The 23,384-nt window shown below is 37.9% G+C and overlaps 1 protein-coding gene across 2 annotated transcripts in view; it reads left to right on the top strand.

The window, feature by feature from the left end:
- The window catches only part of LOC110547867 (phospholipid-transporting ATPase ABCA3-like), a 110,614-nt gene that overhangs the window by 19,554 nt on the left and 67,676 nt on the right, over positions 1-23,384 (top strand). Inside the window, exons 5-11 of one of the 2 annotated variants that reach the window (XM_060366255.1) lie at positions 3,472-3,731; positions 5,422-5,532; positions 6,567-6,684; positions 8,680-8,853; positions 12,683-12,864; positions 15,675-15,809; positions 19,592-19,713. In XM_060366255.1, the coding sequence (XP_060222238.1) occupies positions 3,472-3,731; positions 5,422-5,532; positions 6,567-6,684; positions 8,680-8,853; positions 12,683-12,864; positions 15,675-15,809; positions 19,592-19,713 (1,102 nt within the window). Of the gene's footprint in view, positions 1-3,471; positions 3,732-5,421; positions 5,533-6,566; positions 6,685-8,679; positions 8,854-12,682; positions 12,865-15,674; positions 15,810-19,591; positions 19,714-23,384 lie in introns of those variants that run through there. The other variant, XM_021635696.2, reaches the window with a different exon arrangement.

The raw sequence follows: 23,384 nt of genomic DNA, 5'->3' as shown, positions 1-23,384 counted from the left end.
ATTAATATTTATATAAGCTTGGGCCTTTGATTTGGCAGATTCCCAGCTATCTCATACATTAACCCCACAAATCCTGACCTACATCCCACCATGTGTCCACATCTTTACTCTCTCTCAGTCCCAGGAAGTCTGTCTTCTCCTGTGTAACACCGATGACTCTTCCTGCTTCTGCATTCTTCTCTCAGAGACCCTCTCTCAGAGACCTTCTCCCAGCACAGAAGTCCTGCCTTCCCTTTCCTGCCTCTATTTTGGCTGTCAGATCTTTATTAAAACTAATCACCTGTGAAAAAGGTGTATACATTCACAAAATATGATGCTGGTGGTAAGCCATAAGAATAACAATACCAAAATCCAGCCAGTACTCTGCTCTCTGCCAGTACAGCAAAGAGCAATTGAGTATGCAGAGGCAGCATTCACATCGTGCACCAAAATATCACTCCCAATGCTTAATAATATGATTACATGTGGCTTTTCAAGCATCCTTATTGTAGGAATAGTGTTTTAACTTTCCATATTACACGGATTATTCTGGGTGATTTTTACTGTTTCTTAACATTTTGTACAAATTACCTGTGATCTTATTAAAGCGCAAGTTCCCACCTTAGTGGAAGAAGAAAAGATTAATATCAATTCTTTTAGAAAGTATTCTAAAGAATTAAAATGGAGGGACCCCTTCCAAACTTATGATTCAAGGTCAGCATTACGCTGTTACCAAAACATTTAAGGACAGATACACACACACTCATCAACCCACACACAAACTATAGGCAGATATTCCGGATGGAAACAGGTGCAAATGTTCTTAGTAAAATACTAGCAACCAAACTGGAGAGCTGACTCAGTGGGTAAGACAGATTGCTATGAAAGCATGAGACCTGAGTTCAAATCCCACAGCACCCATGTGAAAAAAATAGGGGATGCCTTGTATATCTATATCTTTAGCAATGAGTAGAGATAGATGGCTCCTGGTATCTCACTGGCCACTGAGCTTAGTGGAAATGGCAATGTTGAGATTCTTTGAGAGAAACTGTCTCAGAAACTAAGGAGCACTAGAGGAGGATCCTCGGCATGTTCTGCTGCCTTCTGCATATATGCACATGGGCACACATAGCCACTCACAGTTGTACATGCACACATCACACATGCAATAAAGGTACTAGCAAATTAAATCCAGCATCCTACCAGAGACTGCTTATTGCAATCAAGTTTGATTAATCCAGAGATGCAAGGGTGATTTATATGCACGACCCTTTTTAAGCATAGTACACCACATACATATAAAGAAAGTAAAACTTTTCTCAATATATGTAGAGAAGGCATTTGATAACGTACAACATCCCTTTACAATCAAGCCCTGAACAATAAAAAAGAAGGTGTGTGTGTGTGTGTGTGTGTGTGTGTGTGTGTCTGTGTGTGTGAAGCCCATATCTAACATTATACTAAGTACAGAAAATCTAAAAGCATTTCTTTTAAGATCAGGAATAAGGCAAAAGTACCCAGTTTTACTGTTCTTTTCCAGTACCACTTAGGAAAGTCAATTGACCAAATAAATGAAAATACCAAGAGCAGAAGCCCAACTAACCCAGACTGCAGATAATACAATTTTCCAAGACTATTAGAACTGACTTTTTGCAAGATGAAAAATGAATAGAAATTTGCATTTTATGAATCAGTAATGAATTTGCTGAGAAACAAATCTATCCTGAAAATAAATCCATTCACAGTAGTTAGAAAAAAATACGTAGGAGTAAATTTGATCAAGATGTGAAAGACATTTATAATAAAAATTACAAAATACTTTTGAAAAAGAATAAGAAAAATGGGGGTGTCTTCCATGTTCCTTAACTGGAAAAATTAATATTTTTAAATGTCTACAATATTCAGTTTGTGGATTCGTTGCAGTTACCTGTTTGTTGGAGTTGCATTCCAGTATTGTTTACAAAGGTATACACTTCATATTGTTCATGCTGCCCGCCTGTTTGTATCCATGTATGACTACTAACTTTATGTAAAATGTTAAAAACTAATAGTCATTCTTATTTAAGTTTTTTGAGAATTTTATGCAAGTACGGCATTTATATCATTCCCCCCACCTCCAACTCCTACTGTGTCCTGCATCACTCCCTCTCAAATTCCTGACCTTGTCTTCCTTGCTTATTATTGTTATACACACACAAGTAGAAATACATGTATACGATACTGAGTCCATTCAGTGTTACTCAAATGAATTTGTGTTTCAGAATAACAACTTGGGACTGGATAACCTGTCAGGGATCATACCTGGAAAAACAAATTGAATCCCCAGCCCTGAGAACCTCTTGGCACATCTGTAGTACTCTTATCTAGGAATGGGTTCCAATGACATTTCCCCCATCCACATTGTCATGTCAACTGTTTGAGTCATTATGCAGGACTTGTTTAGGCAACTATATTGTTGAAATTTCATGGGTGCAAGCCTCCCTCTCATGTCAAGAAGATGCTACATCAGACCAGGTATCCTGGTCCTCTGGCGTTTGCTATCATTCATTCCTTCTCCCTTTGTGTTTCCAAAGCCTTAGGAGTACTCTCTGCACTTGATCAGTTGTGGATCTTTGTAACAGTCTCCATCTACTGCAAAATAACCCTCTTTGATGAGGGGCAAGTTATAAGGATGAATATTTAGAATATCATTGGAAATATGTTGGTTTAGAAAAATGGTAGTAGTGGGTTCTCTTCTAGGGGCTATAGCCTCTGCAGTCATGGATAGTTGTTTGCAACTTCTTACTTCTTGTTTTTGCATATGTATGAGTGTAGTGAGTGCATGTATATATCCACACTCAGATGTCTAAGGGTGCACATATGTGTCCTTGTGGAGGTCTGAGGTTGAATTTTGGAGTCTTCCTTGATTGTTCTTCTTCTTAGGTATTGAGATAGGATATCTTGATGAACTTGTAGTTTGCCATTTCCATTAGACTAGCTATCAGGGATACCTATGTCTACCTCCTGCATGCTGGGATTACAGGAAAGCTGCCACACCTACCTGTCTTTTTCTTGGGTCCTGAGCATCTGAATTCTGGTCTTCATGCTCGTTAGAAGTACCTTACCTGCATTTGTAGCACCCTAGTACCCAGTTTTGATGTTATCTACACTCTACTTTGTTAAACAGAAGTCTTTACTTTGTGTTATTTGTTATTTTTTGCCTTTTTGTGGTCAATGGTTCTGGGACTTTATTCCTTTATATTTTTAAGTCATCATCTTCTCAATATTTAATTATATTGTCATTTTCTTACTAAGTAAAAATTTTAAAGTAGAATTTAGCAAGATTACTATTAATATTTGGGGAAGATAAAATCATATTCAGCTGAAGAAATGTCCTTTTATCCAATCTATGGTAGATTCTGTGGTTGCAATCTAAAGATGACTTGCATTTTCTTATTCATGTCTGAGTTGCTTCTCAGTGTGTTTTACCTGAGCATGAGTTTTCTTACACAGGATATATCAAGGAAGGATTCCTGGCAGTACAGCATGCCTTGGATAAGAGTATCATGTTATATCATGAAAACGATGCTGGGAAAAAGATGTTTGATGAAATCGATGTTCTTGTGCAGAGATTCCCATACCCAAGTCATCCTCAGGACAAATTACTTTGGATTGCCAGTCCTTTCATTCCTCTGATGTTCATCCTCATGTTCTCTTCCATTGTGCTTTCCATCATGCGAGCCATTGTGTTTGAAAAGGAAAAAAGATTAAAGGTAGTATCACTTTCTGATAGTTTCTATTATAAAATATATATTTCATGTATGTATATACATATGTATACACACACACACACACACACACACCAGCCTGTGAACATCCTTTGGAAATTAGTATGTATTCAGCATTGCTGGAAATTGTTAGATTCCAGCAGAGTAGCAAGAGAGCTAAATACAGAAGAGTGAGTCCTGGCAATACCAACTTCTAAACTGGAAAACCTTCAGAGACAAACAGGAAAGCAACATAGATGGAAATCCAAAGTCTCAGAGGAGGACAAAAATATTACAAGATGAACTTGAATTCTTTTATATCTAGAGCATCAGTGAATTTCAACTTCAACCTTGTTCAGGGCTAAATTAACATAAGTCCCAAGAGTAGTGGTCCATTAACAACAGTATTCATTTATTTTCACAATTTTCAAGTTTTTAACAACAATAAAAATTGCTAAACAAATAAAATATTGATAGTAGATATTACAAAATAGTTGATATTACACAAAGAGAAATATAGAGAGAAAATGTAAAATTCCAGAAGAAAGCATCCACAAAGCATAGAACAACATCAAGTGTTATAACATAAGAAATTGAATTCCTAAAATTGAGAAAATAAAGGAAAGGAATTAAAAATACTGCGAGGATTATCCTTAATCAATATGTATTAAAACTCAGATGCAAGAAGCTCAGAGAACACAGATAAACATCACATAAACATGTGTGCACACAGATGTATACACATACACAGGCTCATGATACTCAAATTGCTAAAAACCAAAAGCAAAGAAAAAAATCTTGAAAGCAATTATCAGTAGGGGAAAAAGATACACAGATGTCTTTGTTTTAATATACTGGAAGTAAAGCATTTAATAGGGGCTGTGTATCTTAGTGCTTGACAGTTTAATTTGAAGGCCAGTAAGATGGTTCATTAGATGCACAAACCTGATGATCTGAGGTCAGTCTTCAAATCCCACACTGGAAGGAGGTTTTCCATGTCTGCTTTTACTTGGGAACTTTGTTTGATGGTCAGCAGCCCTTGAGAGCGTTATCACTCAAAGTAGCATAACTTTATTCAAACTACACACACACAAACTATATATGTTCACAAAGGGATAAGGGGGTAAGAGGAATAAATATCACTAAAGATGTGTGGGGCAGCCCATAAGATAAATTTTGAAACACTAAATTGAAATGTTTTTCATTCTTTAAATCCCAGATGTATTATTGAAAAGGATCTCTGAACTCAGGGGAATCACTGGCATGAACTTGGTTGCCCCTGGCAAGGTGGCCTTACTAGGCCACAAAAGAGGATCCAGACAGTCCTGATGAGACCTCCTAGGTTAGGGTCAGATAATAGGGGAGGAGGACCTCCCACAGTGGACTATGGGAGGGACATAGAGGGGGAGGGAGGGTGGAGCCCCGAGGAGATGAGGGAGGGGGCTACAGCCAGGATACAAAGTGAATAAATTGTAATAAATAATAATGATGATGATGAAAAGGTATTTTAAGGGAAGTGCTGACCTTACTGCATAATTTTGATAAACTTCTAAACATTAATATTTTTTATTCTTAAAGTGGAGATAATATTTACCATTTTTATTGCCTTTGTAGTTAAAATTTCAAAAATGGTGCATGAAAGCACCATGAATTTCCAGACATATATAATACTTGGTTTATGTTGACTGTCCTACAGGAGTACCAGCTCATAATGGGGCTTAAAAATTGGATCATCTGGGTTGGCTATTTCTTCACATTCTTCCCCTTATATGTCATCATTATCTTTTTGATATGTGCATTACTGTTTGTCAAGGCAAGTATCCAGTTTCATGCCGTCCAGTAGACATATGATTAATCACCTATATAATTTTAAAATTTCACCAGCTACTAAACTTTAAAAAAAATGGGAGAAACAGGTGAAATTCTTTATGTGATGTGTTTAACTCAGCTCTTTACAAAATACTATTTTCCCATGTAACGACTTTTAAGATGTCTTCTTTTTGTTTTCAGAATCTAGTGTGCTTTGTGTTACTGTACATCCCAATTCTGGCATTAAGTTTTTATAGGAAATATATAATCTATTAACATGTCTTTTAAATATGAAATTGAGTTCCACATTCATCCCCACTGTATTTCACATATTGTGTAAGTACACATGGCAAATGACTACTCCAACAGACAGATAAGTTTCAATGGGCTGAGTAGAGTGCACAGTCCAATAAAAGGAGAGATATTATGCTGTGGACTTACTCAGGTTTACAGTAGAATACTGCTGTAAGACCATACTAGAAAACTCATATGCTGCTGAGGAAATTATCTCGCAGGAAATTTTCAACTTCCTGTCTTTGATTCTCACCTGTAGCAGCTGGCCACGCTGTTTTTCCTCCTGCTCCCATAACTCTCCGGAAGTTATTATTCTTGATACTCAATTATTATTTTACAAATACCTAGGCCATATATCTAAGCTCTTCTCTGACTAGCTCATAACTTTAAATAACCCATTTTTACTAACTTTCATTCTGCCACATGGCTTGTTACCTGGGCTCAGGCTCCATGTGTCCATCCTCTTCACATTTGGTGGCAACTCCTGAGCACCGGCTCTCTCCCAGATCCCTTCTGTCTGCCAGACATCCCACTTAGTTCCTGCCTCAGCCATAGGCCATAGGTGTTTTTAATTGACAGGTGTTGCATCTATATTATACACAAGAGATTCCTTGTACATTTAACAGCTGAGAGTGGTGATCTGTTTCACTAGGGACCATACTTTAGTCTCTTTTCTTGTGTTTATGTGATGCTAGTTATGGTGTACCTTATCTGATGTCCTGATTTGTTTTATTGTAGATTATACAGGAGCCAATCTTGCGCTACAGTGACTGTAGTTTCATCTTTGTCTTTCTTACATGTTATGCCATTGCGTCCATATGCTTTGCCTTTATGGTTAGCACGCTCTTCAATAAAAGTGAGTCTGTGTTTGTAGTCCTTTCTAGCTACCTAGAAGCCCTGCCTTGCATTCTAACACACAAAGTGAATTATACATGACACAACCTGGCAGCAGGTAGAGAGAAAATTAAAAATGAATGTGCCGGGGCTGGAGAGATGGCTCAGATGTCAAGAGCACTGGTGGTTCTTCCAAAGGTCCTAAGTTCAATTCCCAGCAACCACATGGTGGCTCACAACCATCTCCAGTGATATCTGGTGTCCAATTCTGGTGCACAAGCACACATGCAGGTAGAATGATATATAAATAATAAATAAATAAATAAGCCTTTAAAAAAATGAATGTGCCTCAGTGTACATATAAAAAATATATAAAGATGTGAATTTAGAACTAAAAAATGCTTCCTGGAGAAGTTAATTTAAATTGCTACTGAAAGCAAGTACTCACTATATGGGAAGACTCTAGTAATTGTTTCTTTATGAAAACTCACATAAGAATAATAGATGTCATCAAATTACACCAAAATGGTCCAATTAGACATTCTATATAAAAATATATTTAAGCATATAAAAATATGTAGTTTCATATAAGCATATAAAAATATGCTTAAATGACTCACAAAAAGGTAAAAGAAACAGAGGTAGTAAAACCAGAGGAATCAAACTAGTATCTTCAGTGGCAAGCTTCAGCTCACTCTGTAAAAAATTACATTGTGTTAATCATTCAAATACCAACATTCTAAGACATAGCTTGAAGGGTAGCACTGTACCCAACATATTTAGGATAGATTCTAAAGTTAACAATTCCAAGAACTGGGAAAATCAAAACAAGAGTGAAAACTTACATTTGCTGGACACCAACACTAAGGTGAAGGAGATGTGATTACTAAAAAGAATTAAGCAGCCATTTTCAATATTGTATCAAGCAATTGTGTGTTCTCTGGAAACAACTATAGAAAGAGAAATTTCAGCAAAGAACAAAAAGGTATGAGAAAAAATAAAATATAAATTACAAACTTGAAAAACACAAAAGTGAAGGGGAACCACTAAAATGGGCATAAAGGGAATCTGAGAAGTGAAATTGAGATGGGTAGTAGAATTTGCAAATTTAAAAATAAAGACAAAATACAATGAGGAAAAGAATAGATAATGAATCCCAGCCTCCTGAGGAACAGCGACACTGATTTCCATATTGGCTGTACCAGTTTGCATTCGCACCAGCAATGGATGGTTGTTCCCCTTACTCTACATCCTCACTAGCATGAGCTGTTACTTGTTTTATTGATCTTGGCCATTTTGACGAGTTTCAGCTGTAATCTCAAAATAATTTTGATTTGTGTTTCCCTGATAGCTAAGTATTTGGAACAGTACTTTAAGTGTTTCTCAGCCATTTAATGTTCCTCTTTTGAGAATTCTGTTTATACCTATACCTTTTTTTTTTTTTTCCATTGTGTTATTTGTTTTCTTGATGCCTGGTTTTTGAGTTCTTTATATATTTTAGATATTAGCTCTTGATTGAATACCTAGCTGGTGAAAATTGTTTTCCATTCTGTAGGCTGCTGCCTTGTCTGAATGATGGTAATGTTAGGAAGTGGCATCCTGCAGTTTTATTGGTTTGTTTGTTTGTTTGTTTTCTTCACTAGCACTGATTTGATATCCTAGCAATATTTTCATGAGAATTTTTTTTTTCTTTTAAAACTCTTCTCTCCTATAGTACATCCTGACCACAGTTGTCCTTCCTTCCACTCCTCCCAGTTTCCCCACCTTCTCTCTTTCCCGGATCAGCTCCCCATCCATTTCCATTCAGAAAAGAGCACGTACAACGTAACAAAATTCCATGCTTGTGGCCTTAACAACGTCCACTATTTAGTAATTATCTACATGTTCAGTTATTCTGTCTTGTTTCATAAATAAGACTGGAAACATAGTAAATTTTTGGAAACATAATCAAAGTATATTCAACCTTGTTAGTTCTCTGTTATAGTGTAAGAAGTTAATTGTAATTTCTTATTTGAAGCTCATTTGGCTGCTTCTGCTGGAAACCTCCTATTTTTTGCCAGTTTCTTTCCCTATCACTTCATCTCTGAACACTATGGAAAATTGAATCTTACTACCAAGGTGACTTCCTGTCTGAGCGCAAATGTTGCATTGGCCTTGGGGATTAATATTTTAATCAAGTTGGAAATACAAGGTGGGTATTTGTGTTTGCTGATTCAATTCTTAGCAAACTGGGTACACAGGAGAAGAAAAGGTAAGAAAATGTTGTATCTTTCCCAAATTTGCTTATTATATAAGTGATTATGTAAAATATGAGGAATATAAAGCTCCCACACCTAGCTGGGAAGCTGTTGGGAGCTATGGGCAGGGGTTTGGTGAGGAGTCAGTTTTCTTCAGCACTGTAGCCTATGGTAAGTTGCTCATGTTCCAGTCAGTGGTGCCTACCCACAGGTGTGTGTTGACAGCACTAATGGGACCCAACGGTATAAAAGAAAAACAAACATGAAGTTAAGAAAGGGATGGGGAGGAGGTCAGAGTGAAGAGTGGATATGTCTTAAGTGCATATATTTGTTTGTGAAATTAGTGAAGAATGAACAAAAAAAATTTAAAAGAAAAATCAAGACCTCAAATTTTCCCATTTTTTTTTCTGTGAACTTATACTGTCAAATAAAATCATTTTAGAACTTCTATTACTTTTATTCTCTAAGAAAAAAGTCTTGGACTTTTCCCCATGCATAGGTATGTTTCTGTTCTTCTTGTAACATTATTTAGTATTTCATTATAAGTTGAATCAACCACTTCTTTATCCATGTTTAGATGGCTTATGGTTCCTGCTATTATCCATAGCAGTTTATGTGTAAGTGGTCATATGTTCGTAGTAATCTAAAAAATAAATTCCTGCTTGCAAAAGTACTAACAACCTATACTACCCAAGGAGACAATGCCTCTATCCCAGTTAGTTAGGTGTTGCAGTATATTTGATCCCCTTGTGAACCCTAAAATTGTGAATTATGAAAAACCTGTTTCTAATTGTGATGTGGCTCAGTCTTTGATTCTAGAGCTTTCTGTTTACAGTAAACAAATACTTGTGGTGTGGCTCAGCCCTAGTACACACCTTTAATCCAAGAGCTGTCTTGCTGGATCAAATAAAGTTAACCGTAGGTCAAGAGGTGGAGCAAGCAACCAAAGTGACAGGAAGTGAACATGGGAAAAAAGCATAGAAAGTGAGAGGAAGTCAGGGGTACGGCTAGAGAGACACCTGGGCATTGAGAAAAGAGGGCATTGAGTTGAAGGGTATTTAAGATAGCATGAAGAATGAGAAAAGGCTTTTTTCTTCTGGGACATGAGATTAATGAGAAGGGATTTTTTCTTTTGGGACGTGAGCTGTGTAGGAAGGTCAGCTGGGTGCTTTCTCCGAGCTAGTAGGTTTTCACCCCAGCATCTGCTCCTGAGTCTTCACTTCATTGGTAAAGTTGAACGATTTTGTATTTAAATCACCACTTAGGAGACTGAGATGAAACTTGAGCCCAAGAGTTTGAGACCATCCTAGACAACATAGCAAGATTATTTTTAAGATAGCTAAGCTATAAAAGTCCTATATAAAGCGCTTACATAGCTTAAATTTTACTTATGTTAACAATAGCTATCAAACAGATGATTCCAATTATACTAAAATTTTAGAGTCATTTAATACCAATTACTCACAAGAATTTTATGATATGATACTAGTTCTGGGGGTCTTGGGTTTTTTAATTTGCTGTTTTTGGTGGCTTGATTTTTGTTTTTCTGGGACAGGATTTAATTGTTTATCCCTGGCTGGCCTAGAACTTACTATGTAAACCAGACTGGTCTCCAATTCACAAAGATCTGCCTGCCTCTGCCTCCAGCGTTGGGATTAAAGGCAAGAGCCACACACCAGCCACATACAATTTCTTTTTTCTTTTCTTTTTTTTTTTTTTTTTTTTTTTTTTTTGCTACACAATTTCTCTGTGTAGCCTTGTCTATGCTGAACTTGCTTTGTAGACCAAGATGGCCTGGAACTCACAGAGATCCGCTTGCCTCTGCCTCCCTGAGTGCTGGGATTTCAGGCGTGTGCTACCACAAACCAATTTTTAATGTGTTAGTATTGTCCTACCTTGCTGTTATTTAGTCATTCAGGTTACATCTGAATTTCAGGATCAGTTCCACCAAGTTTTATGAAAACTATTGTCAGGACTTAGTGAAATTTTTGTTCTATTCTTCAATTAATGTGAAGAATTAAGAATATTTAATTTTCTCAACTGTGAATGAAAACCTTTCAATTCATAGCCAATGAAGGGAATGCATATGTTATTTACTTGTAGATACTTTCATAATTCTTATTTTCCAGGATGCATTAACTATCCACATTATTTCATCTGGGTCTATTGGTCTATTGGTTTCCTGTGGAAAAACACAGCCTTTTAGTTTCCTAATAACTTATTTTTATCAGGCGTAAAATTTTTACACTAGTTATTGTCTCTTCTCTATTATAAATTTTATCTTTTAGGAACTCTGTTTTGTTTGGGACAGGAGGACTTCAGCTTACAGGAAGTTTCCTGTGCTGTATATTTAATTTCCTAGTTTTTCTATGATTTTTTAACTTACTTTTTATTAGTTCTCAAAATGGATTAAATTTTGATAACCATTTTTTACTCCACAGAATATTTTTCTCAAATTATTACCACTTCTTTTAAAAGATACAGTGTTTAGACATACAGATTTTATTATTTCTAATCTCCATTTATAAATGAGTTTAAGAAGGAGAGCCCTAGGGAAGCTACCCAATCCTCACTCAGAAAAGCAAACGGGATGGACATCAGAAGAGAGAGAAAACAGGGAACAGGGCAGGAGCCTACCACAGAGGGCCTCTGAAAGACTGTACCCAGCTGGATATTAAAGCAGATGCTGAGACTCATAGCCAAACTTTGGACAGAGTGCAGGGAATCTTATGAAGGAAGGGGGAGATAGAAAGACCTGGAGGGGACAGGAGCTCCACAAGAAGAGCAACAGAACCAAAAAATCTGGGCACAGGGGTCTTTTCTGAGACTGATACTCCAACCAAGGACTAAGCATGGAGAAAACCTAGAACCCCTGCTCAGATGTAGCCAATGGCAGCTCATTCTGCAAGCGGGTCCCTTAGTAAGGGGAGCAGGAGCTGTCTCTGACATGAACTAAGTGGCTGGCTCTTTGATAAGCTGCCCCTGGTGGCTGCAGCCTTACCAGGCCACAGAGGAAGACAATACAGCTAGTCCTGATGAGACCTGATAGGCTAGGGTCAGAGGAAAGGGGAGGAGGTCCTCCCCTATCAGTGGACTAGGGGAAGGGTATGGGGGAGAAGAGGGAGGAAGGGTAGGACTGAGAGAAGAGAAAGGAGAGGGCTACAGCTGGGATACAAAATGAATAAATTGTAATAAATAAATAAATACATAAATAAATAATTTAAAAAGGGGGGAAAAGTGTTCATGGATGTTCCTGGGGTGGGAGGCACAGTTGAAGAAAGGATGAGCTTCCTGAGCTGTTGCCCTTTTTAAGTCTTGCCTCTTGAAGCAGGGTTGTCTGCAAACCGTAATTCCTTCCTGTTATGGAGACAGGAAAGGGAAAAAGTTTCTTTCTTCCTTTCTGAAGTTCTTCTGTCCTTCTGTTAGTGCTGTCACTAAGCAAAACTCCTTATTTTCTTCTTCCGGTTGTTAGTCAGTTGCTGTATTTCACACATTGGGCATTCTTGTGCTTGTTTGTGAGAGATTAGCTTGAAGGGAAAGTAACAAGATAGATTCTATTAAGCCTACTCTTTCCTTGCTCTTGTGCTGTTCTGTTTGTTTCAGTTAATCCTTTCACTTTCATCATTCCTAATTGTTTTTAAAGTTTTTTTTTTTAAGTGGGAAAAATGTAACCACATTTTCTGTAGTAATATAATTGCTAAGGGTTATAGCACATAGGCAGTTCACAGTGTGGAGTACCAAGTCAGAGATTCCACCATGTCCAATGTCTCCTTTTTATTTCAGAGATTGGTGCTAAGTGGCATAACCTTTGGACACCAGCCAATCTTGAGGATAACCTCATCTTTGGCTATATGTTTGGAATGCTTTTGTTTGATGCTTTCTTATACAGCCTTGTTACCTGGTATGTAGAAACCGTGTTTCCTGGACAGTGTGGTGTGCCTCAACCATGGTACTTTTTTCTTATGGTAAGTTTTTTTCTTTATATTTCTCTTTTACTGAAAATAGATTTTTTTCATACAATATATTCTCATTATAATTTCCCCTCCTTCAACGCTTTGTGATCTTTCCACCTTCCTTTACTGTGAATTTTAATGCTGCTGTTACTCCAGTGGTCATAGTTCTTGAAAACCTATTTTATAGATGTTAACAAATTTAAAAAGCCAAAAGTATATCATCCTAATCTATATGCCTCCAGTACTGAGACACTGTCCACTTCTGGATATGCCATAAAATCTCCTCTGTATATAGTTGTATAACATCTATGGATAAAACACTGAAACTTGTAAAACTGTAAGCATTATGACCTCTTGTAGCCAGATAACATAGTCCCTTAGATTAGAGAGTGGGGAAACAATGGAACTCACAGCAGATTAATGTGTGAAGCTTAAGAAGTTCTAGCAAAAAGAGAACTAAATAATTCCTGTATCTAAAGTTCACCACTGGGTCGCTTTCAGGTGGCTGACCATTCATTTTCATAGAGTAGAAAAATGCCTGCTTCTTATCCTTCAAATTTTCTTATAATGACGGGTGATTATAGTGAAGACACTATGGGCAAGTTTAATGAGCCATGGCTCCATGCTCATTTTCCAAATATTCATTTCTGTCCTACCTTGAAAACTGCTCTGTTACAGTTTTTGCTTAAATACTAGAGATTAAAACTGTAGATAATTTGGCTGTAAAATGTTACACCTGAAAATTTATTACAGCTTTGTCCTTCATGTAGAGTAAACTGAGCCAAACTGTTGCCTCATTCTTAGAAATCTTTACTTTTCTAGTGAAATACATATGACATAAATTAGCAATTTTAAAATGAAGTCACTAATACTTAGTAATGTATACTCATAGGTTTCCATCCCCAAGAACCTAAAACTGCAATATAAGAAGTCATTTCTACTGTGTGTGTGTGTGTGCTTCTTTAAGTGGTTTTTCAGGTTTATCCGTGGTGTAGTGTGAATCGATGTTGACTCATCCTGTTGTATGGCTGCATAATACTGCATATCTCACTAGAGGATATATTATTATGTCTCTTACTGTTTTGAATAGCACTATTTTTAATTCTTTTGAGTATATTGCTAGGGGTGGAACTATTAGTTGTTATGGTACTTCTGTGTTTAAGGATTTAGAGTCCATCAAATCATACTTTTTTTTCTTTTGTCGTCTCTCCCAGTAAAGTACTGAGGCTCCATTCTTTCACTCATATGTTTCTTTTCTACTAGTTACCCTCAGAGGTTTTATGTGACATTTAATTTAATTTCCTAATAACTAATAAAGGTATGATACTTACATTTTTTGGCCTTTACATATCTTGTTTATAGAGACATATACTCAGGCCTCATGCTCATTGGTAACTGTTGTTGGCTTTGCGTGGAGCTGATGCACTAATCCTTTCTTTCATGTATGATCTGCAGGTATTCTCTCCCATTCTGCAGATTGTCCTTTGACTCTTCCTTATATTCTTTTTTAACTCTTTATTGATTCTTTGTTAATTTTACATCATGCTCCTTAATCCTACTCATCTCCTTGGACCTCCATATCTGCCTTCCACCCATGCAGCCTCCCCACCCCAAAAGAAAAAAAAAATAGAAAAGAAAAACGAAAATGAAGCACTATAGGAAGAAACTCAGACATCATGGGACTAGCTACAGGCACAAAGGTGTAGGGCAAGAGGGCTGGGCAAAGCTACCTGGGCTTTTCATTTGCCTTTTTCTGATTCTTCTGCGTGATCTTGAGTCCCTCTGCTTGCAGGTAGCTACAGAAAGCCTATCTTCTTGTTGCTGCCTCTTTGTGTTCTTCTGGCAAGCAAGCTCTCCCAGCTTTCCTCCAGTCATGGCAGCGCCTCCAACCTACCTCCATTGTGTCCCTTCATTCAGGCTGACATTGCAGGCTTGCTCATGATTTAAGAGACAGAGTTTTCGATCTTTAATCACTGAGCATTGTTACCTACAAGTCTGGAGTTTTGTTTTTTTTCATAAAAACTTTCATATTTCTAGACTTCTAAGTATTTTAACATGAATGAATTGAAGTGATCCTGTATTAATGTGATACTCCATTGATTGATATAGTATCTGGAACAATCTCTGCAATACATTTCACTTTGTAATAGCATATAATCATTTTAATATACCAGTGGATTCAGCCTGCTGGCATCATATTGAAGAGTTTTGCATCCATATTATAAGATCTATAGTTTTCTCCCTTGTCTTTGTCTGGTTTGGATATCAAATTGATACTCATCTCACAATGAATTAGGAGGTATTTCTTTATGTTTTTTGGAAGAGTTAAATAAAAACTTAGTTTTTGTTTAAATGTTTGACAAAATCTCCTAAAGGAGCCACATAGTCTAGTCTTGGTAGGATGTTACTGATCACTGAGTCACTTTATGATAGATCTAGTCAGAGTTCAGTTCTCTTTTTTTTTTTTTTACTTAAAATTTTTTATTCTGTATGTTTTGATCATGTTTTCCTCCTTTCCCAACTCTTCCCAAACCTTCCCCATATGCCTACCCATTCACTCAAATTTGTTTTTTCACTCTTTCAAAAAAAGTTTTTGTTATTGTTACTAACATTTTCTATCTATTCACTAATAAAAAGTACATAGTACAAGCCCTTTATCCTAATCCAAGTACTCAATAAAAGATTAACAACAAAACCTGGATATCACAGACTTATTTGTTTGGCATGATTTAAATATTTAGAAACAGCAAATTAAAACAAAGTTCTTAATGTCCATTTTGGTAATGTTTTGCTTTTTTGTTTGTTTGTTTGTTTGTTTGTAGCGCTCATACTGGTTTGGCAAACCAAATCTTAGAAAGACTTTTGGAGAGGCGAAGTGCTTCCCCATAACACACGTCTGTTTTGAGACTGAACCTACCAACCTGGTGGCAGGCATCCAGATCAGACATTTGCACAAGGTACTGTTTCAGGCGTTCTTACAGGGGCCAGAACCATCGCTGTCCATGGAGGTTATTTATAGCCGCCCAGTCCAGAAGAAAGAGATGCTTCAACCGCTGTGTTTGCATTGTTATCAGTCCAGGTGTCCTCTGAGAGCCAGTGCTGGGTGGAGTTGATACATTTTTACAAATGCTGTGTTATTCGCTCAACCTTTATGAGTTAATTGCACTCTTCTCTAATAGGCAGCAAGTGATTGTGATTATGTAAAATGTATGTCAATAAGTGAGCTTGATGCGGTGCTTCATTCAGACAGGGTGAGGGGTGGCAGCCGCCTTTTCTTAAGTCTAAAAGGCCTTTACTTCGTCTTCATCTAAAAATATTTTCCCTCCCTCCCTCCCTCCCTCCCTCCCTCCCTTCCTCCCTCCCTTCCTCCCTTCCTCCCTTCCTTCCTCCCTTCCTCCCTTCCTCCCTTCCTTCCTCTCTTCCTCCCTTCCTCCCTCCCTTCCTCCCTCCCTCCCTCCCTCCCTTCCTCCCTCCCTCCCTTCCTCCCTCCCTCCCTTCCTCCCTCCCTCCCTTCCTCCCTTATTCCTTCCTCCCTCCCTCCCTTCCTCCCTTCCTTCCTTCCTCCCTTCCTTCCTTCCTTCCTTCCTTCCTCCCTTCCTTCCTTCCTCCCTTCCTTCCTTCCTTCTTCCCTTCCTCCCTCCCTCCCTCCCTCCCTCCCTTCCTTCCTTCCTTCCTTCCTTCCTTCCTTCCTCCCTTTTTCTCTCTCTCTCTCTCTGTGTCTCTTTCTCTCAAATGGTTTTTCTGACCCTGACTGTCCAGGAACTCCTTCTGTAGACCAGGCTGGCCTTGAACCCACAGAATGCCTCCATCTTCAGAGTGCTGGAATTGAAGGTGTGCAACACCAACCGCCCAGCAGAATGTATTCATCAGATATAAACTTTTAGATTAAAGATGCTGCTGTGCCATTGTTGTGATAATAAGCTATAATTAGCACATAATAATGTCATGTCTTTCAGGTATACAGTGCGGCTGGTGTGTATGTGACTGTGGAAGGGATTGCCACAGTCAGGTGTTCAGCATCCATTACCAAATCTGCTGAAAGTCGGTGCCCTTTAACCAGTGCATTTCTATCTCCCTCAGTACATGATAACCAGTGTTCTATTCTCTCCTAATGGAGTGGGGTTTGGTTTTTGTTTTTGTTTTTTTGTTTTTTGTTTTTATTTTTAAATGGAGATGAAAGCATAGTTTTTGCTTCTGGGTCTGGCTTTTTTCCATCATAATGTTCTCTGGGGTCCATACGTGCGTTACAAATGGCAGGTTTTTCTAATTTTGTGGCCTAATAATATTTCAGGCTATGTCTCATATCTTTATCCTTTTGTCTGTTCATAGGCAGGTTTTTAAATGTCTTGGGCATTGTGAGTTATGTTTCACTGAACATGGAAGTGTTTGTTCTTAATCTCAGAAAGGAGATAATCTTAGCATTGTGTCATTAGTTGTGAGGTTTACCATAGACTTGTATTATTAGATTAAGGAACTTGTTTTTTGTTAATATTTTGTTACAAGTTTAAAAATAAATGATAACTTATACATACCTTTTCTACATTTTTATATAATTAGGGTGTTTTTTCTTAATTCTGTTTTTCTCTTCTTTTAAATGTGTTTGGACATGGGTATGTACATGTGTACATGTGTCTGGTTACAGTGTTCATTGAAGCATGTCCCTCAGTCAGACTAGAGCTGGAATTAGAGGCAGGTTACCATGCCAACCGGGCATTGACGTGAGCTCAAGATGAGGCTCCTGTTCTCCTCCCTCAGCAGAGAGGAGTTTAACCGCTGAGCTGTTGCTTTGGCCCTCTGTTTTTTGTTTTCTTTACATTTTTTCAGATAGGCTGTTTTTATGTAGCTAGATCAGCTTTGAACTTAAGATCTTTCTGCCTAAATACTGGGATTACTGGTGTTATACCATTTCACAATTATTGTTTCCAGTGAAAATTTTAGTTTTAGTTCTTACTTTGCCTCCTAAGATGTTCTTTTGTCTTTCTGGTACCTTACAAGATATTTGTCACTATTTGTATACAATTTGATGATTTTTATTAAAGCCAGTTTTCCATTGAATCTCTTCCTGGCTTTATTAACTCCAGAAAATTTATATTCACAGAAAGGAGGATATGGATGTTTTGATTTCTGTTAAATATGATTATTTTGCTTTGGAAGCAATTTAATTTCTTGGCAACAGAAACTAAATTGATTCTCTCATATCTGTTGTCCTTAATCTATAGTTAATTATTCCCCATGATTGAAACATGGCCCCTGTTTATAGTCCATCCAATGCCCGAGCACTTACTGTGTAAATACATAGATAATATTTAAATTATCTGTGTTGGATTTGGGAACATCATGGACTGATTTTGCCTTTGGTCTCTGGAAAAACTATCCTCTGCTCTCTGACACATCCTGTATAACTTCAGTATGTAACACTGAAATAAAACATGAGAGAAAATTACAAGTCAACACACTTTATTAAGCTAATTAAGAGTATAGTAAGTCCTCTAGCCAGCTGACTAGGAACAGGCTCCTGCCTGGGAAGATGCCACACAAAAAGACAGGGATTGTTAAAGCTGCAGTCATATCACACCTGATACAGGCTTATAACCTTTGATCTTATAAAACATGACACAAGGACTTCCTCCAGGGGAACCAGGCTGTTTTTTAGCTGCCAGGAGTCTTTCTCAACAGGAAAGGTGGATCCTATTTAAAAACAACAACAAAAAAAAAACAACAACAACAAAAAAAAAAAAACTTTTCAAGGGGAAGAAGTTGGGGGTCAGGGCAGCCTGATCTATCTTAAGATATTTAAACACTATCACATGTACCATTTTATGCCCATTGTATTGCTCATAATGTTGATCATATCTGAATTATTTTTATGTGCGTTTATATTTTGTCTTACTGTGTTTTGAGAGGTTTTAGTAAAGCGGGGATTATGTGTGACTAATGTTAAGGTGTAGAATTATATTCAAGTTTGTCCTTTGTTTGCATATTGAGATGAATTGAAGGTGCAGTCATTGACTTTCAAAGGATAATAATATAGGTTATAATAAGTATAGGTTAATAATATAGATAATAATTATAGGTTAATAATATAGATACATTTCAAGTTTTTAGACATGCCAATTTTGAGGAAATTATGGAGGGGGAGAAGTGGGAGAGAGAGAGAGAGGAGCCAGAGGCTCCAGAACAGAGAAAGTAGGCTGAATGTGGCCAGCAGACTGTACCTGTCCATGAGAGAATCAGGAACAGAGCAGAGTGTGAGAGAAATAGCAGGGTTATAAGGAGAATGAGTAGCCGGGGGAGCTCAAGCCTGTGAACTGGAGGGAGTTTAGGGTAGCAGAGGAGATGAGAAGAGTCAGGATTCTAGCATGGACTTTGAAATATATAACACGTACCTGTGATACTGAGGGAGGCTGGAGGCTAGCCTGCTCTTTGGTATGCTAACAAGTACCACAGATAGCCATTTGTCCCTTTTGTCAATGATAAGGGAAATGACTTTTTGGTAGAGGGGAATCAGCTTCATAAGTTCCTGAGGAATGCTGGCTTTTATCTCATTGCCAGAGACCTTCCTATAGTCCAGGCTGAGCTTATTTCTGGATATGTGGACTGCCTTTTGGAGTTTGGGGAACTGGAGTTTCCTTTGCACCTAACAACAGCATCATCCATAGCATGAGTTCGATGATACAAGTGCAGATGATAATGTTTGTCTTTTTAACTGGCAGATAACAGATTATCTTTTATCCCACAGGAATTTAAAAACAAACCTGCAATACACAACTTATCATTGAATGTGTATGAGGGGCAGGTCACTGTTCTTCTTGGACACAATGGGGCAGGAAAGACCACAATCTTGTCTGTTCTCACAGGTGTGTATTCATTCCGTCTAGGGCAAAAGTGTCTTCCTAAGACTGAAAAGCAATTCACAGCAGAATATGCTATTTGGGCCAAAATACTCTTACAAGAAATTGAGAACTCGGTAAAGAAATGTCACTCTGGATAAACAAAAGGATGAAAAGGGTTGTACTAATCCAGGGGACTTGCAAATGTGTATGTTCCTGTAAGCCCTTCCTTCCCTCAAGACAATTTAGCTCATAGTGTAGAGGATGGTTTATATCCTCTCAGGGAGGAGAGAGGAAAGAATGTACCTTCTGCACAGTCTCAAGAACTGGAGTTTGCTTTCTAAGGACAGGTTTCTATTTTATGTCTGCCCAGATGCTGAAAGAACACTAGAACTTGGGAACGTGAGCAGTAGGGAACAAAACATAGAGGGAAGGTGTTTTCCTGTAGCCTTTATCTTCTGACATAGTGAGAAAGAGCACAGAACCAAGGCAAATGAAGTCATATTCCAAACCTCTTAGAGTTCCAGCTGAAGGACTGATTTCTATCTCACTTACGCTAAGTGCTAAAGGAATGATAAAGCCAAGAAACTAGGACAGCCAAGAGCAAAGAGAGGAGGCAGACAGACATCCTATAGCTGACCCTTTTCTGCAGCTTGGGAAAATGCACAGAACCAGTGCTTTTTCCTCTACTAGAGTCAGGAAAATAGAACAAGTCTTATTCCCAAGTCTTTCTGTATTCCAGAAAGAACTAATTTCTCTTCCACTTTGTGTTAAACAATGATTTTCTGTACAGTATCTTACCTAAAATTAACAATACTTCACAAAGCACGCTAAACTGTGTTAAAAGGTTCAGTTTCATGTTATATGTAACTCCCCAAAAGCAAATATTGGAAGTATGGATATGGTATGTTTAGCATACTAAATTTTAATATAAGCATATTTACTAAAGTACATGTGATTCTTTATCAAATAAACATCAATAAAAAATTACAATATGATGTTTTTCTAAATCCATGTCCAGGAATATTGAGAACAGAATCTTGATACTTTCACACTCAACTTTGTTGCAGTATTTGACCAAGTGTTGGTGTACTTTTTAAAATATCTCTTTCTCCCTACTCCACCCCAATCCCTTCCAACACCCCAACACCAGGTAGGAGAGAGAGAGGGTTGGTGAGAGAGGGGACACAGTTCTCTTAGATCCTTCCTGCTGGTTAGGGTGGTCGGGTTCCTTGGAGCCAGTCCAATCCTCCTTTCAGGAGATCTCCAACTTCTTGTCTCACTGCATCAACAGCAACTGGGAGCCACCGAGGGGAGGGGTAGAGCAGTAGCCTTGTACTTTCTCAGAGCCCCTCAACACTCTCTGAGCTCTGGCATTTATTCTTTCTCCAGAGTCTTTAGATTTAAACTATCTGCAGCTGACAAAGAGCTCCTCTCAGAGTCCACATGAGGCAAATAGTTTGCTGCTGTGGACTATGTAAATCTGACCCACATCCTACACCTGGGATTAAAACAAAAACATGTTTATATCCACAACAACCAAGCTACAGAAATAATCCAGACTTCTGTCAACAGAGGACTCACAAGATATGAATGTGAGCACATTCACATGTTAAAATAATCAGGCTTAAACCAGAGGGAAATTCTGTCTCATGCTATAACATGGATGTAATCTGGTATTACTAAGTAAACCAATTACAAAAAGAAAAAAATCTAGAATGATTCTACTTTTGAGAGACATCAAAAGTTGCCAACTTCATAGAAACAGTTTGGAGAATCATGATTGACAGATACTGATTTTTCATTACAAACAATGGACTATAGCGGGTAGCACAAGGAAGTTTTCAAGGTAGAAGAGGGTATAGATTGTAACCAAAATTTTATACCTAGCAAAATTGTCCTTCAAAAGTAATAGAGAAATTTAGACATAGGCAGGAAATAGAGGCTGAAAGAATTCATTACTATAATATTTAGCATTACAGAAAAATGCTGGAATCCTTCGTATAATAATGAAAGTGAAGTAGAAAGTAAATTAAATCTTCTATGGAAATGATATCCAGGTAAAGTGACTGCATATATAAATAGCAAGTATTATTATAGTTTTGGTTTGCTAGATTATTAGAAAGACAAATGCATAAAAATTAAGTGTTAGTCTGTTATTGGGAACATATGTATAAAAAATGTATTTTGTGATGCCAACATAAAGGGAAGGGGGTGTAGATATTCAGGAACAAAGTTTAGATTAACTGTTTATCTTGGTTTCTTTTTAATTCTGTACAAAACAATGCCCTAACAAGAATGGGGGGAAGTAGAGAGGATCTAGGTCATGCTCCTATAGGTTTCCTGATCTCTCAAGTTCCCTTGAGTCTCTATCAGTTAATTATATAGGATGTTCTAATGGTCCATCCCTGACCCTTCTGCTTTCTCCACCCCTTCCTCTTCCTCCTCCTCAAGACTCTCTGAACTCCGCTGAATATCTGGCTGTGGGGTTCTGCATCTTCTCCTACCAACTGCTGAATGGAGTCTCTCTGGTCTCATTGATGACGGTTCTACTAGGTTCCATTCCTAGCACACTCTGCAGGCAGGAAAAACTGTAGGTCCAAAGTTTTGTGGCTGGGTTGGTGTCTCAATTCCTCCACTTGAAGCCTTGCCTGGTTACAGAAGATGGCTGGTTCAGGCCCTGTATCTCCTACTACCAGGACTCCCTAATAGAGTTACTCTGGTAGATTTGACAGAGTTTCTGTTGACTAGGTTTCTACTTGCCCCCTGAAATTTCAGGTGTTTCTCCCAATATTTTCCCTCCCTCCTCCACTCCCCCCGATTCTTTCTGTTCGCAACCCCACCTACCCCAAGTCCACCTGCAAAATCTGTTTTTCCCTTCCCAGGGAGTTCTTTGCCAGCGCACCCCCACCCCTGCCTTAGCCTTCCTTGTTACTTGGCCTCTCTGGGTCTGTGAACTACAGCGTGATTGTTTCTATTTTATAGTTGATATCCCCTTACAGGTGAGTACATATTATATTTGTCTTTCTGGGTCTGGGTTCCCTGACTCAGGATGATTTTTTCTAGTTCCATCCATTTGCCTTTAAATTCATGTTGTCATTGTTTTTAACAGCTGAGAAATACTCCATTGTGTAAGTGTACCACAGTTTCTTTATCCGTTCTTTGGTTGAAGGACACCTAGACTGTTTCAAGTTTCTAGCTATTATGAATAAAGCTGCTGTAAACATAGTTAAGCAAGTGTTCTTATGGTATGGTGGAGCATCCTTTGGGTATACAGCCAGGAGAGGTAGACTGATTGCAAATGTTCTGAGAAACCACCACATTGACTTCCAAGTTCGTACTGCCACCAGCAGTGGAGGAGTGTTCCCCTTACTCCGCATCCTTGCCAGCATGAGCTTTTACTTACACTTTTGATATTAGTCATGCTGAAAGGTGTAAGATAGAATCTCAAAATCTTTTTGATTTGTATTTCTCTGATGGCTAAGAATGTTGAACATTTCTTTTAAGTGTCTCTTGGACATTTGAGATTCCTTCGTTGAGAATGCTCTGTTTAGATCTTTACCCTGTTTTTAAAAATTTGTTTCTTTATAATTTATTTATTTTTATTTTATATACATTGGAGTTTTGCCTGCACATGTGAGGGAGTTGGATTCCCCGGAACAGGAGTTACAGACAGCTGCGAACAGCTATGTGGGTGCTGAG

This window comes from Meriones unguiculatus, chromosome 14, assembly GCF_030254825.1.
Source record: "Meriones unguiculatus strain TT.TT164.6M chromosome 14, Bangor_MerUng_6.1, whole genome shotgun sequence".
NCBI classification, from domain to species: domain Eukaryota; kingdom Metazoa; phylum Chordata; class Mammalia; order Rodentia; family Muridae; genus Meriones; species Meriones unguiculatus.
This window is presented reverse-complemented; position numbering and strand designations above follow the sequence as displayed.